Source organism: Podarcis muralis, chromosome 9, assembly GCF_964188315.1.
Source record: "Podarcis muralis chromosome 9, rPodMur119.hap1.1, whole genome shotgun sequence".
NCBI lineage: Eukaryota > Metazoa > Chordata > Lepidosauria > Squamata > Lacertidae > Podarcis > Podarcis muralis.
The window spans coordinates 54,765,762-54,782,851 of record NC_135663.1 but is presented as its reverse complement, the minus strand read 5'-3'; the positions used below and the strand labels follow the sequence as shown (position 1 = coordinate 54,782,851).

General features: G+C 42.3%; 1 protein-coding gene across 7 annotated transcripts in view; it reads right to left on the bottom strand.

Moving 5' to 3' along the window:
* The window catches only part of EXOC1 (exocyst complex component 1), a 29,272-nt gene that overhangs the window by 6,376 nt on the left and 5,806 nt on the right, over window positions 1–17,090 (bottom strand). Inside the window, exons 4-14 of one of the 7 annotated variants that reach the window (XM_028744797.2) lie at window positions 16,241–16,400; window positions 15,555–15,575; window positions 14,258–14,445; window positions 13,283–13,510; window positions 11,728–11,860; window positions 11,469–11,578; window positions 10,324–10,377; window positions 8,298–8,447; window positions 7,373–7,478; window positions 3,444–3,488; window positions 760–923 (exon numbers count right to left, since the gene is read on the bottom strand). In XM_028744797.2, coding sequence (XP_028600630.1) covers window positions 760–923; window positions 3,444–3,488; window positions 7,373–7,478; window positions 8,298–8,447; window positions 10,324–10,377; window positions 11,469–11,578; window positions 11,728–11,860; window positions 13,283–13,510; window positions 14,258–14,445; window positions 15,555–15,575; window positions 16,241–16,400 — 1,359 coding nt within the window. The remainder of the gene's footprint in view (window positions 1–759; window positions 924–3,443; window positions 3,489–7,372; window positions 7,479–8,297; window positions 8,448–10,323; window positions 10,378–11,468; window positions 11,579–11,727; window positions 11,861–13,282; window positions 13,511–14,257; window positions 14,446–15,554; window positions 15,576–16,240; window positions 16,401–17,090) is intronic. The other 6 variants (XM_028744800.2, XM_028744801.2, XM_028744799.2 and 3 more) reach the window with 6 other exon arrangements.

The window sequence follows — 17,090 nt, the reverse complement described above, 5'->3', positions numbered from 1 at the left end:
TCATATAGGTAGCATCCACACCAATGAACAAATGCCTAAGCTACTGTTTAACAATGATAAGATCTTGGTATCCTTTATGCCATGGTTGAGCATCCCTTAGTCGGCCTTATGCCAGAGCATGCATGTCAAGTGCAGGCACAGCCAGCCACACAACACATACATATACACACAATTATTGCACGTATTTAAAGTCCTTATTTCACCAAGGTTTGCCAATTGCCTGCTCCACCATGCTTATTACCTACCACGCTGTTCTGGGAGGACCCCAAACCTCTGGAGTAGGTTTTCAAGGGGCACAGGGGTAACGGGCAAAAACATACTTCCCGCTTCTGTTATTGGAGGCAGCTGCTGGATCAAAAGCCCTTCTGCAAGGAGAGGGGTGCAAATGGAGTTGGCCTTACAAGAAAAGGTCTTCTGTATGCAGCCTCACAAAACCAGCACCTCTAGCTTACTGTAGTTCCCTTCTCTCCTTCACATCACAGGAACTGTTGCAGTGTGGCTCCTTTCTCATACTACAAAAGTAGCAGCCAAGCACCAAGGGATGCACAATTAAGCAAGACGGGCATGGGGAGGAGCTGCAGCACGGGCTCCTCCCAAGCCACCCAGGACTTCTGACCCTACCTTTGCGGTGGGCTCCAGAGGTCCTCGTGCAACATATGTAACACAAGAGCGAAGGCCACAATTACACCTAGTGTGAAATGAGTGTTGTTTAAGCGCAGTTATAACATGCAGCACCAGCCAATGTGCTTACATTTTTACCTTATCAAACTTTGTTCTATCTGCCACATCGAGGTCAGATGCAGACATGTTCCCCATATCCAGCAAAGAGGAGGACTGAGACCTGCGATTTCCTGAACTCTGAACTGAGAGTTTGTTTAGGCTAGAAGTGGAACCTGTCAGCTTCCCGGAACTTCCATGAAGACCTAAGGTGATAATGAAAGCCATGTGAGGAAATGTCCTATATGGAATAATGTGTCACAATACAAATAAGCATTGTCTATTCAAGATTAGCACTCTCCCGTCCATCTAGAGACTGCCAGTACTTCCCCTACATGACAAGCGGACTGTTGTGCTCACGCGTTTCTTCACCTAGAGGTGAAACCACATGGTTCAGGAACAGACATGTAGTGACAGACATTTGGGCTCAGCAAATACAAGGACTACTGTAGTGCTAATAGCATTCCAGAAAAGAGCACAGATAAGGGTGGATAGACAGAACCAGGTGATCACAGGTGATAAGGGGCGTCTTCTAGAAGCAAAGCAGAACAAAGGCAAGAAATTACTATTTTCTTAACAAGAAAATAGTAGCAAACACCTGCTTGAAAGATAAGGAAACCCTTTATCCTCTCGAGGCCTCTTTCAGTAAAATTATTTCAACTGCAGGCTGCCCTTACAGATAAACTCTGCCAATGAATATGACATTTCGTTCAAGAAGTGTTGTGACTTTTTATCTTTGACTGTGCACAAATATTCTGTGGTTTTCCACTTCAGTTGAAAACTAAAAAGCAGTTGTGGTTTATGCAACTGTACTACTTTCAATGTGGAAAGAAGCCACCATTGTGCTTTTTTTTTGTGAGAAAATGTAACAGCAAGAGATTCTGGCTTGAATTGTTTGTAAATTGTTTTTTTCTACCTTGCTCTCTCCTGCTTCACTCTATCATTGGCCATATCTGGCTACAATGCAAAACCATAATTTTGTGACAGAAGATTGAACTTAGGTGAGCCTCAGCCTTGAACTATTTTCCTGCTCTTCTGTGTAAGATTAACTACACATTAAAATGCAGTTAATCTTGGTTAGTTAAAACAAGAAACCTTCATAAATTAGGTTTTGAGCTTGGTTTGTTTAATGTTCACTATGGTATGTGGAAACAAACAGTTCAAACCCTAGTCAAGTTCAAACCATACTGGCTTGCTTTCACTAACCATAGTTAAGATTAATCAAACTTAAGTTTCGGGTTGGGCAAGGTGCAGTTTCTCTAAAATGGAAGTTTCAAAACTCTCACTGCTGCAGCAGACAAGAGGGAGAAGACACTAAGGCTCATCTTGATTCATTATCGTACCCAGTATTCAAAGTAGTGCAAGAGGCTACAATCATCCTCTGAATGAGGAGAAATGCCTTCCATTTGTGTAAAGGCAATGTTAGATCCAAGCCAAGTCTAAACATATGGCTGGTTCCAAGAAACTACCTGCTGCATGATGGCACCTTAAATATTCATCCTGCAGAACCTCAAGCATCATGAAGAGCTGGTCACTGTAGCCTCCAGCCGCGTGTGTTGCAATGACTGTTGCCACAAGCCTGCAACCAGTCATGTGTATGGCGATTCCCTCTGCATGGGCACTGCATGGTGGAGGTTACACATGACGGCACCCATGGGTAACCACCATGCTATAAAGCTTAGGACTAGAGAATTTGGTCATCCCTGCTCTAACCATTTGAAACAGATGTTAAGTGGATATAAGGGGAGAGTCAGATCACTGAAGGCTGGGGGCATCTACTTTTAAAAAACACCAGATACAAAAGGCTATGCAAGTTCACGCAGCCACAGTTTGAATTGTAGCATAGACAAGCTCTTAGTGGAAACATGATGAGACACTCATGACTGCCATTTGCACAAAAATGAAAGAGAATGTGCTTCCCACATGGCAAGCATTATGTGGTGCAGAAGAATCTCATGGCAATATTATTCCTCCGGTAGCACTGTCTGTAATCCCGAATAGGCCTGTAATCGTCAGGGCAGATGAGCAGGAACTCCCCATAGGCTAAATCAGAGCTCCATTGTGAAATTTTCATGGGGGTGTTTATCTTGCCCCAAAAAAGCATCTGGGGCAGACATGGCCTGAGTTTAAAAACAAATTGCAAAATACGTTGCTATTGTATTTTGCCTATAAATGAGTATCACGCTGGAGATCTCTTATAGCGGGGGGCGGGGAAGAGAGACCTTCAACCCATAGGCTTAATTAGGCCTGATATGGGACCCTATGTGGCCTCCAAGACTGGTTCTCCAAAATCTGCCCCAAACCTGATGTCATATATGACATCAGGTGAGGGGCAAGCAGAAACACAACAGGAAGCTTATAGGGCAGTCCCTATTTTGCATTGGCAAGGGAGGCTTCCTGTCACTGCCAATCAGCTGATGGCTGGCGAGAGCAAGCCAGTTGGGACTGGCTACAAAATGGGAGTTCCCCCAGAGCTGAGCAGGTCCACCCTGCCATATTTGTCCAGCAAGAGACAGGTGAGAAAAGGATCTGTCTCAACCCTGTCTTACAGGGGTCTATTATCAGGTTTTGCTCCTTTTTTATGATTGCTGTAGCACTCACAAATTTGTGCAAAAACGTTGCATCTAACAGAATTCTGGTATTAATAGGTTTTTGCCATGACAATTACGTTTTACACAGACATGAATGCACTGGCAATAACCATTTAAAGCGCTCATCATACTCACTCTCCGTTTCCTGTTTGACAGCACTTTCTTTTCGAGGCAGTGTAGCTGGGATGGATTAGGTTGCAAGCATCAAAGACAAAGACAAGTTAAAAATGCATTTTGCACAAACCATGCACGAGATGCAAGTTAAGCACTAGCTGGAAAGAAACATGCAGATAACTATGAGAAGCAAGTAACTACAAGTTGCAAACAAACATAGCTGGGGAGGTACCCATCTAGAATTTTTAACTATGCGGGAAAATGTAGATTACGTTTCGGTAGCACACTGAAGATTTTCCAGTGTGTGTGTGTGTGTGTGTGTGTGTGTGTGTGTGTGTGTGGAATCTCGACTGTGCAGGGGGTCTCCATTTTGCCATGCTATGGCAGATGGAACACTTGGCATTCATAAGATATGACACAAATGAGAGGGCAGATGCTGAAGACATTTGGGTGGTCCACAGAGGCTGTAGTATGTGAATTGGAGACACGTGTCCCAGGATCCCTTAGGGACATCACAGGGGATTCTGCCATTGTTTTGTTAGCAGTGGCTGCCCATGATCCAGTAGTTCTACCCCAGCATCCTCTGAAACATGGCAATGGATGTGAGGGCACCTCTTAATGATGCATTATTTCCGCTTGGTGACCTTCTAAGGAAGGCCAAGCGTCACTTCAAGCCACTGCTTTAATGCTTGCATGGTCTTGACAATGGGAGACCTCAACTTCTATGTACAGAGCTGCACCGCTGCACATGCACAGAAAAGCCTAAACTAACGCTCACTGTCCATAGATAAGCAATCCTCTGCTGTAAAAAAAGCAACTTCTACAATCTGATGATGGCTGGGGCATAGAAGTTGCACTGTACAAAGTCAGACCATTGGTCCTTCTAGCTCAGTATTGTCTATGCTGAAAGGCAGAAGATCTCCAGATGTCTCCTACAGAAGTCTTCCCCAGCCCTACTCAGAGATGTTCTGGACTCAACCTGCAACCATTTGCACACAAAGCTATGGCGCTTCCCCAAGACTGTGAGACATTATCTAAATTTCAGTCTCCTGTATATCTGGTAAGCCTGGAGTATTGTCTCATTACTGGCAACTTAAAATGCTTTTTAATGCCATAACCATCGTTTCCATGTGGCGTATTGAGTACACTAAATGCCTTCCAAGCTTTAAATGCAATTCACAATGAAAGAGTTTAGTGTTTCACTTCAAACATACATCACACACTGGAGAGTATTTTTTCTCCTCCTTCCTACCATGCTACCTTGAGGGCTGGGGAGGTGGAGGGACTGAGGCAGGGCAATATTTCTGCAGGCAAACTATGTTTCCTATGGGTTCACAACAGCTATTATTAACATTTCCATACTGTTTTTACAGTAACAACATACACCTGTCCACATAGAAACCTGGTAGGATTTATGTAATTTTGGAGAGGACAAAACTGTCAGGCCGCAAACACAAAACCACAGGACACAAGGTTACTTATTACTGAATGTGACTTGGAGGTTGAATTCCAATCAAGTAGCAACAATTGGAGAGACAGGTTGCATACACAGAAGATTTGATGTGCAATGTTCACAGTAAATACAACACTACATGTAAAATAATGGCTTGTTAAGAGCCATGAGATCTAGGCTGCAGCAGTCAGCTCAGTATCTCTTCACACAATGAGCCTCTATGGTAGACTGAGGTACAGCAATAGGCTTGATTACCTTCCTCATAAGGTGAAAGGGTATAACCTAGCTAAGTCTGGCAGGGCAGCCTACTCTATGACATTAACCCCTTCATGCATTAATTAGACTTAATCATGTTGGTTATGAGGCTGGTTATCCCACATAAAGTGCCTAAAATTTTCCAAACCCTGTACATATATTAACAAATAAGATATTTTGTGAGCCTATGGGCATGGGCTAATGCAGAAAAGAATGGGGAAGAAAGAGGAAAGCATGTGAACATGATTTGAAGCTGCTAGGTCACTGTCACAGGGCCTTTGCATATGTACGTGTGGAAATAATATCTATTTATTGTGGTCCTCCCTCAGTGTTTTCAAATTTACACGTTCACCAAGAACATTTGGGGGTGGGGTAGATAAATAAAGAATAAACAAAATGAGAAGAGGCACAAAAAATAGAAGGCTAGCTCCCAAACACTAGAAATTATTCCTGTCTACTCTCTGGCATTTGGAAATTTCACCAAACACTGTTCATATATGTCTGTGCTTGAGCTCAACTTAGCAGCCTTAAGGGCTAGCAGTGTGCCTTAAAAAAAGAGAGGACAAGCTGAAATTCCCAGGATGCTAAATTATGCACCCGATATTAATTGGGGCAGTATGATTGCATATTTACAGAGTACACAGAGCCCTGGCTATCAGAGACACCGCACTGGGGGACAGGGCGGCCTACATTATTGAAAATGCAGGAGGTCACTGTATGGAAAGAGAGATTTTAAAAAAGTCAATCTGGGAAGGTGCAACACCCCATACATTGAAGATAATGGCTTATCATGGGCCATTATCTAAAAAGGGTCCCTTTAGGCAACACATAATATTCCACTGCATTACAGCTTACGTAATCATGCCCTGCATTTCTGATGCTCAGACTGCAAGTGCCGTTTCTTATGTAGCCAAAATGGAACCTTCCATCCCAAGAGAGAGAGAGAGAGAGATCAGTAGGCTTGGGGAAACACTGAGGTTTGTGAAAGTACAAACTATCTTTTAGGGGCTGGGGAACACCCCAAAACAACCCAGTGAGTACTAAGTGTACAAAATAGCCATGGAATGCTGCCTAACTGTTGGAGGAGAAAGATTGAAAACTGGAATAGAGAGAATGGATGAGGATGGAGTGTTTGGAATCCTGAACAGGATTTTGCTGTAAGCTCCACTTGGCTCCATGAAAATCCTTACAGGGTTTACTATCAATTGCTTGCAGTTTTCTTTTGATTTAAATCGTATTCTATTCCGAAGGGTACAAGTTACGTTACACGATTTATTTCCAGTTCTGTCTTTTAAAAGAAAAGGATGCAGAGTTTCCCTTGGCAAGATACATTCAAGTTAACATCACTTAAAGGTAAAGGTAAAGGTACCCCTGACCATTAGGTCCAGTCGCGGACGACTCAGGGGTTGCGGTGCTCATCTTGCTCTATAGGCCAAGGGAGTTGGTGTTTGTCTGCAGACAGCTTCCGGGTCATGTGGCCAGCATGACTAAGCAGCTTCTGGCGAACCAGAGCAGCGCATGGAAACACTGTTTACCTTCCTGCCAGAGCGGTACCTATTTATGTACTTGCACTTTGACGTGCTTTCGAACTGCTAGGTGGGCAGGAGCAGGGACCAAGCAATGGCAGCTCACCCCATCGTGGGGATTCGAACTGCCGACCTTCTGATCGGCAAGCCCTAGGCTCTGTGGTTTAGACCACAGCACCACCCACATCCCTTAACATCCCTTAGGGAAGACTATAACCAAATAAATGTCTTAGATTCCACTATAAGCCTTTACATACCATGTTCTCCTCAGGACAGAAATTCCAACATCTCCAACTCCCTACTGCCGTAAGTGAAACTTAGAAAAGCCCTCATGATCCATTCCTAATATTTATGCTCATGAATATTTACTATTAACTAAGACCTCTGAACATAACCCCAGCACCATCAATATGAGCTTTCATACAGAAGACTCACTGGATCACATCTTCAGAAATATCAAACAGCACTAAGCAGAGCTAAACAGACTTGCTGCTGGTCCCCTTGCCACTTGTCAGGCACAACACCACTAGAATTTTAGTCTCCACAATTTGCACATCAAATTTAAATGGTGACACCTGCACCCCTTACTCGAAACTTCTTAAAACACTTTTGCGGTCGCTGCTAAAATATCTGCTGTCGGTCGCAAAAGTAGAAACCTCCTTCAGCTCATTCTGACACAAAACTGAAAAAAAAGGGAGCACCTGTTATATACTTACCAAACTTCTTCCCTTCCTTCGTTGCCCCTGTCATTTTAATCTTGGCAACTTCAAAGAAATCCTTTATTTCCCTGTCATACAACCGTGATAAGTAGTCCATATAGTTCTTAAAGAAAAATGAACACACATTTAGTGGCTTCTCAGGAAGAGAAATATATGGCACATCACTTCAAAAGACGTAAATTTGGAATACACTACATGTGCCAGGTGTGATGTCATGCATGCCAAGCTCCCTCAGTCCTGAAGGCAACCTGGTGCCTCTGTGAGGGGTTTACATTCCTGGATACCACACGTGTAAGTGAAATTGTGTATACTGGGAACACCATCTAAAAAGTCTCTAAACCCCCATTCGACCTCTGGAAACCCTTGAAAAACGCTTTTAAAAAGCAACACCACCTACCAGACTCCCTCCAAACCTCCTTTCTCAAGCTCCATCTCTCCACAGACCTCAAAGGTTGATGCAAAGGCTCATGGGATTGCACCTGCAAACGCTCCCGGGATTTTGAGCTGCTTTTTTGTGTGCCATTTTTGCCCTTTCCATGCCATTTCTGGGTTTGAACTGAATTCTTTATTTATTTCGCGGCGCTGCGCATGCACGGGTTGCAAACGAGTGGGGAGTTGCCGGGATATGCAAGTTATCTCTACAGACGAAGAAACTGAAAATGCAACTCTGAGCACCAGAGGAAGCCGGCAGCATAAGGCAAATTGTGTTGCAGTTTTATCTTGAGACTCATAATCTCAATAAATCAAAAGGAATAAATTTAGACTGAAGAGGACACAATAGTGGTGGAAAGGAGATTTCCTATTATTCAAGAGCTAATAGTCCCTAGACTGCTGCATCATCGTCTCACACTGCAAACTAATTTAGAAGAAGAAAGGACTGTTTGATTACATCCCATACTATATTTCACTTTGAGCCACTCACCGTTGTTAGCCCTTCATATTTTCCATAATCTGTGTTCTTTAACCACTCCATAAGTTTGGCATAGCGCAACAAGTCTCTGTGAAAGGGATGGTGGTTCGGTAGGGTCAACTCAATGGAGTGCTGAGCAAGAGTGGAACTTTGGTCATGGCCCTTGGCAGAGGAAAGCAACAGAAGAAAGTTGTATGAACATGACAGTAGAATCGCAAACCTGGACACCCTGGGAATTTGCCAGTTTGTCAGATAAAAGATCTGCCTTGCCATTTAGCAGGTATGCTTTTGCAGCTGTTCTGTGTTCCTTTCAGTACTTTGAAAGAAAGAAAACAGACATAAAAAAAACACAAAATATTCAAAGAACAAAATAAATGCTGAGCTACAGATTATGTGTTAGAAATCACAATGCATTCTCATCAGGACTAGCATTTTCCGTTTGAAATTTCAATATTGCTCTCATTAACCTTGTAGTGACAGCTAAGATATTGTCCCACCAGATTCCAAAATCATTTATATAGAGTGAAACAAAGCCCAATTTGTTAGATTTTGGTTGAATTTCTTCAATATTATTTTACACAGTAAAACAATATAAATTTGATGGTATGCTTTAAAAATGCAACTCCGGACAAGATGTTAAATACAAAAGTGCCAGTTAATAGACATTGTTCACAGACATGTAAGCCATTCTGTCACCCATTCATTCATCATCACTCTATAATAAGCCCGAGACAGAGGCAGTATCTCAATTTCCCTGTTAGACACAATTTAACAAAGCTTATCAAAGCTGGTTTCACTCCCTTTTGAGTTATATTATGTTAACAAAATGCTAAATATGATCAGCCCCAACATTCACGTGTAGACTTCACAGGTACCAGGAAAACCAGGTATCCTATATATTAATTGCAAACTCATTCTCTTAATGTGGATCCTTACATATGCCAAATGGCATTATGCATGCACAAGAGGGGGATATCAGCAGGCGTGGGGGAACCCCAAGGTGCCAGAAGTACTCAAATCTTTGGAAAAAAATCCTGCCAGAGGCTGGGGGTGGGGGATGGGAAGAGACCCAAAACCACCCAAAGAAGACTGAGCATGGTCAGTGGGCATGGAATGCTGACTGACTGCAGGGGTTGGGAGGGTGGTTAGGGGACAGAAAGCCTTGGGGAAGGGGGAGGAGTGTGGCATATCCTTAAAAAGGCATGGCTGGCTGGCAATTCTAAGCAGGAGCACTCCAAACTGCAATATTTTGCAGCGGGTCCTGCTTGTTCTCTACTGAGGACAATAATGTGATATTCAGGAATGACTTCACTACAATTTAATGTCTAATAGTGAATTGTGATCGTCATATGAAGAGTGGTATAAAAATTTAATAAATACAGTGGTACCTCGCGAGACGAATGCCTCGCAAGACAAAAAACTCGCTAGACAAAAGGGTTTTTTGTTTTTTGAGCTGCTTCGCAAGACGGAAACGTCTTGCAAGTTTGTTTCCTTTTTCTTAACACCGTTAATACAGTTGCGACTTGACTTCGAGGAGCAACTCATAGAACGCAGTGTGGTAGCCTTTTTTGAGGTTTTTAAAGACTTTGGTAATTTTTGAAGCTTTTCCAAAACTTTCCCGACACCGTGCCTCACAAGACGGAAAAAATCGCAAGGCGACAAAACTCGCGGAATGAATTAATTTTGTCTTGCGAGGCACCACTGTAACAGAAAGTAAATAAAACCAGCAGTTTCCATTCGCCTTCCCTGCTACCACCCACCCACCTGTGCAAATCACGTTGAGACAGCTCTAACCCAGTCTATGTTGATTCAACATCTTTGTGCCTAAGTTGTGCATCTTTTACAAAGCGCATTTTACAATACGTAGGAAGCTTTGGTGTCGAGGTAATCCTCAGAAGGACTTGTTTCCTCAAGTCACAGAAGCCATATTTTCTATTTTGCAGAGGCAACACTGCAGGACATACATTAGGCTTAGCAAGCTTTTTAAAAGATGACTCAGTAAAATTAAAACAGGTTGATTCAAACTCTCTGTACTCACAGGAACTGAAAGATAGTAGGACCTGTTAATGAGACCCTTCTCCAGCTCTATAAACTATTTGGAGATAAAATGCAGGGATGTAAACACTGTATTGAATAGAGATGCCCACACAACCCATTCCTAACATTAAGCTGTGCATGTGATAACTTAAAAGCTTCAAAAACAAAGGTGGTACAGAAGTTAGACCAAATATTAATTTGTAAGTGCCATACAAAGAAAATATATAAACATCTCAATCTGGATAAAAGCTTGGTCTCTTAACAGTGACCAATTCCCCGGGGAAGCTTAGCTCACAAGGAAGGCACGTATTCCTCCCACAATAGGCAGAAATCAAAAATATATTGGCTCTAAAAACATGCTCCATTTTTGCATACTGTAACTAAAATCCAAAAACAGGCCTATCCCGGCCTCCACTCATTATTTTGTAAAGCCATCTAATCTCCTGGCCATCTCCATCTCCTAGCAGTGAAGACAAGGAAAAGCAATGCTCATATCCTATTTCTTGCACTGCAGAGAACCAAGTAGCATCAGTTCACCAGAATATTTGTGCACTGGAGCCGTAGTACTGAGATGCCAGTGTTTAGTTAACTTTCCACATAAAGGGTATACATACCCTCCAACATTTCTCCAATGAAGATAGGGGCATCCTATTCCATCATCATCATCTTACTATCTATACCCCGGCCCATCTAACTGGGTTGGCCCAGCCACTCTGGACGGCTTGCAACACATATAAAAACACACTAAAACATTAAACATTTAAAAAACTTCCCTACACAGAGCTGCCTTCAGATGGCTCGGAGGTCGGATAACTCCATACCCTCCAACATTTCTCCAGTGAAAATAGGGACATCCTAAGGAAAAGCGGGACATTCTGGGATCAAATCAGAAACCAGGACGGCTTCTGTAAATCTGAGGTTGTCCCTGGAAAATAGAGACACTTGGAGGGTCTGTGATATAGCCAATGGCTGGCTTATTTCACTAAATTTTCTTTGCCACTGATCATTAAGGGAGCAAAGTGATGCAAAGCAGTCAGATGGCTTAAGGGAAGTCTTCAGTGAAATATAGAATTTACTGAAGTCTCTGAAAACTGAATCGAGCATTCATCTTCAAAAAATTTACAGTTTGGAAAAGAGTCAAGGTACCTGCTGAACAAATACGTTGTTGAGATGGCTGGCCAGTCTCCGCGCAAACTGCTCTCGCAAATCGCTAAACCGCTGCTGCTGCTGCTTCACAGCATGGAGCATCTCATGCCCTATAATCAGAAGAGGAAACCAAAACAAAATACTGCTTCAGTAAGGGAAGTTTCAGAAAGGAGAAAAGGACTGGGGGAAACCAGAAGACTTCAGCTGCAGAAAGACAATGGTAAGGGGGGAGGGGGGTCTTAATTAGAAAAACACTTACCTGGCTGAAGAGTTACACTCATACACTGTAAGAGTGCATCTGCCGCATTAGTGCAGGCCTCAATGCCCCGGGAAGATGAGAGGTCTCCTTCCTGGAGGGCCTTGATGTGACCTTTTGCCAAATCCATATGGTTCTGCAAGAACAAACGTTTACACTGGGAGGGCAAGCGCAAAACTTTAAAGCCTTATTTATCTTTCACAGGCTACAGAAAAGAGCTCAGATTATTATTTTCCATATTCCAAACAAGCACCGCTAACCTAATTTCCACCCACCATAATGGCCTTGGGCATGGATTTGCATGTTAGTGTTTTTATCAATTTCCACCGCTGCTGCTAACAAGACGCCCCATACAGATCGCTAAGTTGACTTGAGCACACAAATACATCGGAACCAAAAGTAAACTGCAGCGAGACAGAAAGCCCATTTCGCCAGGTGAAGTGCCCGCCGCAGGCATTGGAAGTGCAAGAGGCGGCACTCTGTTTGCCTTAGGATGACTTGAGAAGCAGGCCTATGGGGAGCTGCCATTGAAATACAGCTATGGGTTCAATTCAGTACACTGGTCATGATCTTTAAAACTAAACGGCTTGAGACTAGGTTACCAGTAGGGCGATCTTATCCCACATGCATTTTAAGATCTTTGAAGAGACCCTGTCCTATGTTCTGCCAACATCTGAAATGCTTTCAATAGGAACACAAGAAAGAGCCAGGTGTATTTAGGCTTCATAGTTCCTTCCAAGGGAGACCAATCTCTTTGCTATCCCTAAGCAAAGGAGTGACGGTCTTCCTGAGCCTTTAGACTGGCTGAGGCCATTTTAACTGGGCTCCTGTTGTTGTTTTTAAACACCTATCAGCCGCTAGCTTAAAACTAACAAATCAATTTTTAATCTGTTTGTAGAGTTTTAAATCTGTTGTTATTTTTATTACACACACACGCACTTTTGCGGTTATCTTTTTTGTGCGCTTCACTGCAAAAAAGGCAGAGAAGAAATTTAATAAATAAATATGGGGAATAGTCAAATAGTGTACTGGGCATGCCAAAGTCCCTGGATGCACTTAAAGTAGCTCACTGAACCTAAAGCTATGCAGCTGAACAGCTAAACGTGTTTTATCGGCATTACAGTGGTGCCTCGCAAGACGAAATTAATCCGTTCCGCGAGTCTCTTCGTCTTGCGGTTTTTTCGTCTTGCGAAGCACGGCTATTAGCGGCTTAGCGGCTATTAGCGGCTTAGCGGCTATTAACGGCTTAGCGGCTATTAATGGCTTAGCGGCTTAGCGGCTTAAAGAAAAAGGAAACAAACTCACAAGAACTCACAAGACGTTTCGTCTTGCGAAGCAAGCCCATAGGGAAATTCGTCTTGCGGAACGACTCAAAAAACGGAAAACCCTCTCGTCTAGCGAGTTTTTCGTCTTGCGAGGCATTCGTCTTGCGGGGCACTACTGTAAATATAATGGCAGTGTGACAACTACTTTTTAATCTATTGTAATTCACTCAAATTTCGGTTTGGGTTGACTGTGTCTTTGAACAAATAAATACGTAAGTACGTCACATGCTTACAACAAGGAACTCTATCTCTGAAAGTAATTTCAGGTTGTTAGTGTTGCTAAGATGAATTAGATGGTTGCTTTCCGAAATCTGGTCCATTTGTTCTTTCACGCTCTGCAGCATTTCCTCATAACTGCTCAGCTTCACTTCAATTTGGTCCACCTCCTTCAGCGCCTCATCCAGCAGCTTCATCAAGATGTTCACTTGTTTCTCAGAGGCCATGATCGAGTGGATGTTTGCCTGCAAAGGAAATAATATCCATTACCCATCTTCCATCGTATTTCAAGAGTTGGTAGTCACTAAATGCAATGACACCAAGTTGGAACACAGCTGATTAAAAAAACAACCATAACTCTCTCAGAATTATTACACCAGCATTCATGTGCACCAACCTGGAGCCCTCCAGAAGTAAGTAAGTAAGTAAGTAAGTAAGTAAGTAAGTAAGTAAGTAATGCTATTACTAAGTCCATCTGACTGGGCAGCCCCAGCCACTCTGGGCTGCTTCCAACAAATATAAAAGCAACCGTTATCATCCCTGAACATTGGCCATGCTGGCTAGAGCTGATGGGAGTGCAAGTCTAAAATATCTAAAGGGCATTAAGTGGAGGACAGCTGCAATTGTAGAAGAAACTTTAGCCCACAGCCCTAATTAGGCCCACCAGGCTTCCCTATTTGGCCCTCCTAGCTGTTTTGTCCAAGCCATTCATCACTTGATGTGAGGCATGGACAGGTAAAGGTGTAGATTCAAGCAGCCCCAAATTCAAGGCATGGCTGCAAAGGAGGAATATTGGTGGTCCCTCCAAATGTTGCTGGGCTACAGCTCCCATCGTTCCTGATTACTGGTTATGCTGGAGTCCAGAACACCTGCAGAGGACCACAATGGCTGGCCTGAGCCTAAGTCCAAACCAAAGCGTATTCTGCATAAGCTGAGAACCTTTCCATTATCTCTTGCAAAGCACACTGCCATATTTAAAAATAAATCATTACCCCATCGAGCACTTGCAGTTCTCTGGACAACTTATCTGCAAAGGCCTCTGCATTGGAGATGGCATATTCACAGCCTTCCATCATTATTTCGATGTCCTGCTCTTCTCTTGCATTTAACTCTTGGTATTCGTCCACCACCTCTTCATCTCCTCCTGCCACATTCTGATTCTCACCGCTTGGAACCGATTCTTGAGAGAGCAGAAAAAGATTGCATTCATGAAAAATGGATACAAGGCTACCGTCTTAAGCTAGGTGATCAAAATCTTTTTGAACGACTGACAAGACCACAATGCCAAAGAAAGTGGAAGAGAGCTGTCCATACAATATAAGCATCATGAGTTTTCTTCAAATGGTAAGTTAGGAAACACTATTATTTACCAAGTCCTTTTCAATATAAAAAAGAGGCTAGTGTCATTTAATGTTTGACATTCTGCTCTAATTCGTTCAGGCTCCCTTTGATACAGAATGTGATGACTGGAATTTATTGAATGGTGACGGCTTTGACTACATTGAAGACCTACTCCTGGAACCTTACCTGGGTAGGTAATTTTTGCCCCTGTCAGGATCTTACCTAGGTTTTAAGGCGGCATAGGCAAACTCAGCCCTCCAGATGTTTTGGGACTACAACTCCCATCATCCCTAGTTAACAGGACCAGTGGTCAGGGATGATGGGAGTTGTAGTCCCAAAACATTTGGAGGGCCGAGTTTGCCTATGCCTGTTTTAAGGCAGCAGACAACCAAACCTTTGCTATGGCAAACAAAAACTGACTCTTTTCCAGGGTCCATCTCTATTACTTCTGCCTCACCTTTAAGAAGTCACATAAAAACATTTTATCTTTGGAGTACGAAGGTTTGATCTCTTTCCCCTTACCTGCCCTTTTCTGCCCTTGCTTTTTAAATGGGTGCTTGCTTTACAAAAATAAAAGTACTGATTCTCCCTCCATAGTCAGCTGAATACAATCTATGTCCTCTGTCCAATACAGTTCAATTTCAGCACAGCATTACCAGGTAATTAAATAACTAACATCGTTTGCATTGCATTGTGAAACAATACTTTCATGACATTTCTTCACATTTGGAGATGTTTCAGCTGCTCCTTGCAGCATTAAGGCTTCAAAGAGTTATAAATTTAAAAACTCTTGAATAGTATTTCCACCTGCATTTTCAGTACATTCCTGAGTGACCTGAAGAAATGTGTTTTGCTTAACAAGATGGGTCATAGGCAATTTAAAAAAGCAAAAAGCAACTGAATTAGTCACACAGAAGAAGAAAAACAGAAAGAAAAGGTGTTACGCACCTTCTGCGACTTTAGGTAGTTCTGGAGAATTAGAAAGGATTTGAAAAGCAGAGGAAAGGAAGCAAAGAATATTAGCTAAGCAGTGAACGAACACAGAATTTTTCAGAAACGGCAATAAATCATCAGAGAGTCAAAGCTTTGAAATTTAAGTAGACTACAAAGCAGATTTCTTCATATACATGCAACATCTGGTAGACCACGTGATTTCTTATTAAGCTTTTAAACATACAAGCATGCAGGCTGTGTAATTAACAGTTACCTTAATACTCTAAACTTGTATTCAGTTGCTTTTCTCAGAATGGACAGGTTAGACCTGCCAAGCAGGACACATTAAAATTGATCTGATAACAATTTAAACTTAGCTTTAGCAACTAATAAGTTACATAGGCTCTTCAAGTGTGATGTACAGGAGTCCAAAAGCCCAAGACTGCAGAATGTCCCTGGCAAAATATGCCTCAATCCTACATTCACCAAGCTAATTAATTTCAAAAGAACTTCCAGGAAAATGAACCATGTCCTAATTTAGGTCAAAGACATATGAAGCCAATAAAAGCCTTAGTTACTGTTAGTATATGCATGAATGAGGGCAATACAAACAACGTGATTTTCTACTACTTTTAAAGTATGATGAAATTAATATTTTAACTAGAATACAGCATTATGAAAGACTCAACTAAAGTTTTTACCTTCTAGAAGCTGAGAACTAACATTTATGAAGTCGATCTTCTTTCTAATATACCGCTGATTGAGTTTCCAAATGCATGAAATGAAAGTGTTCTTTTCTGCTATACTGCTAGCAACCCATTTGTACACTTTTTCAAAATGCAGGTCAAACTCGGGATTTTCCTGAAAAACGGACAAAACAGATGGGGAAAAAATCATAATAGTACATTCCCAACATAATGTTTTAGATTCCAAGGGCAGATCTAAGTAATACATTTAACACACATTCAAATGTGCATGGATTCTCCTAAAGAATCCTTTCAACTGTAATTCTGTGAACTACAATTCCCAGCATTATTTTGAAAAAGTCAGGTGCTTTAAAGGTGCGTTGAATATGCTTTAAAAGCATGGTGTGGATCTATAAAAAACTTCAGCAGGCAGAAGCGTTCCATCATTTATACTCATGGGGTGCTCCCACTAACGGAAGCAGAGGTGGGGACTTTCATCACTATAATATTCCCTCTTGAAAATCTGCTCTAGAGAGCAGGGAAGCCTCTGGAGCAGCATGGGAGGTGGTGCAGGGGGCAAAGGGGAAAGAGAGATAAGTGAAAAATGCAACCCATCCTGTGCTCCAACAGGAGCCTCTGCTGGATCCAAGAGCCCTTCTGTTTGCAGAGGACTGGTTAGGATCCAAGCCAATGCATTTTCAAACAACACAATGTTCTTTGGGCTTCTTTACAGTACAACAGTAGCATGTCAGATGCTCACACACAACACAAAAACAACATGATCCTAACTCAAAGAGAAATGAAGACTTACTACTTCTGTAGGAAACTAATAAAAATGCTTTTGAATTTGTTTTGAATTTGTAGA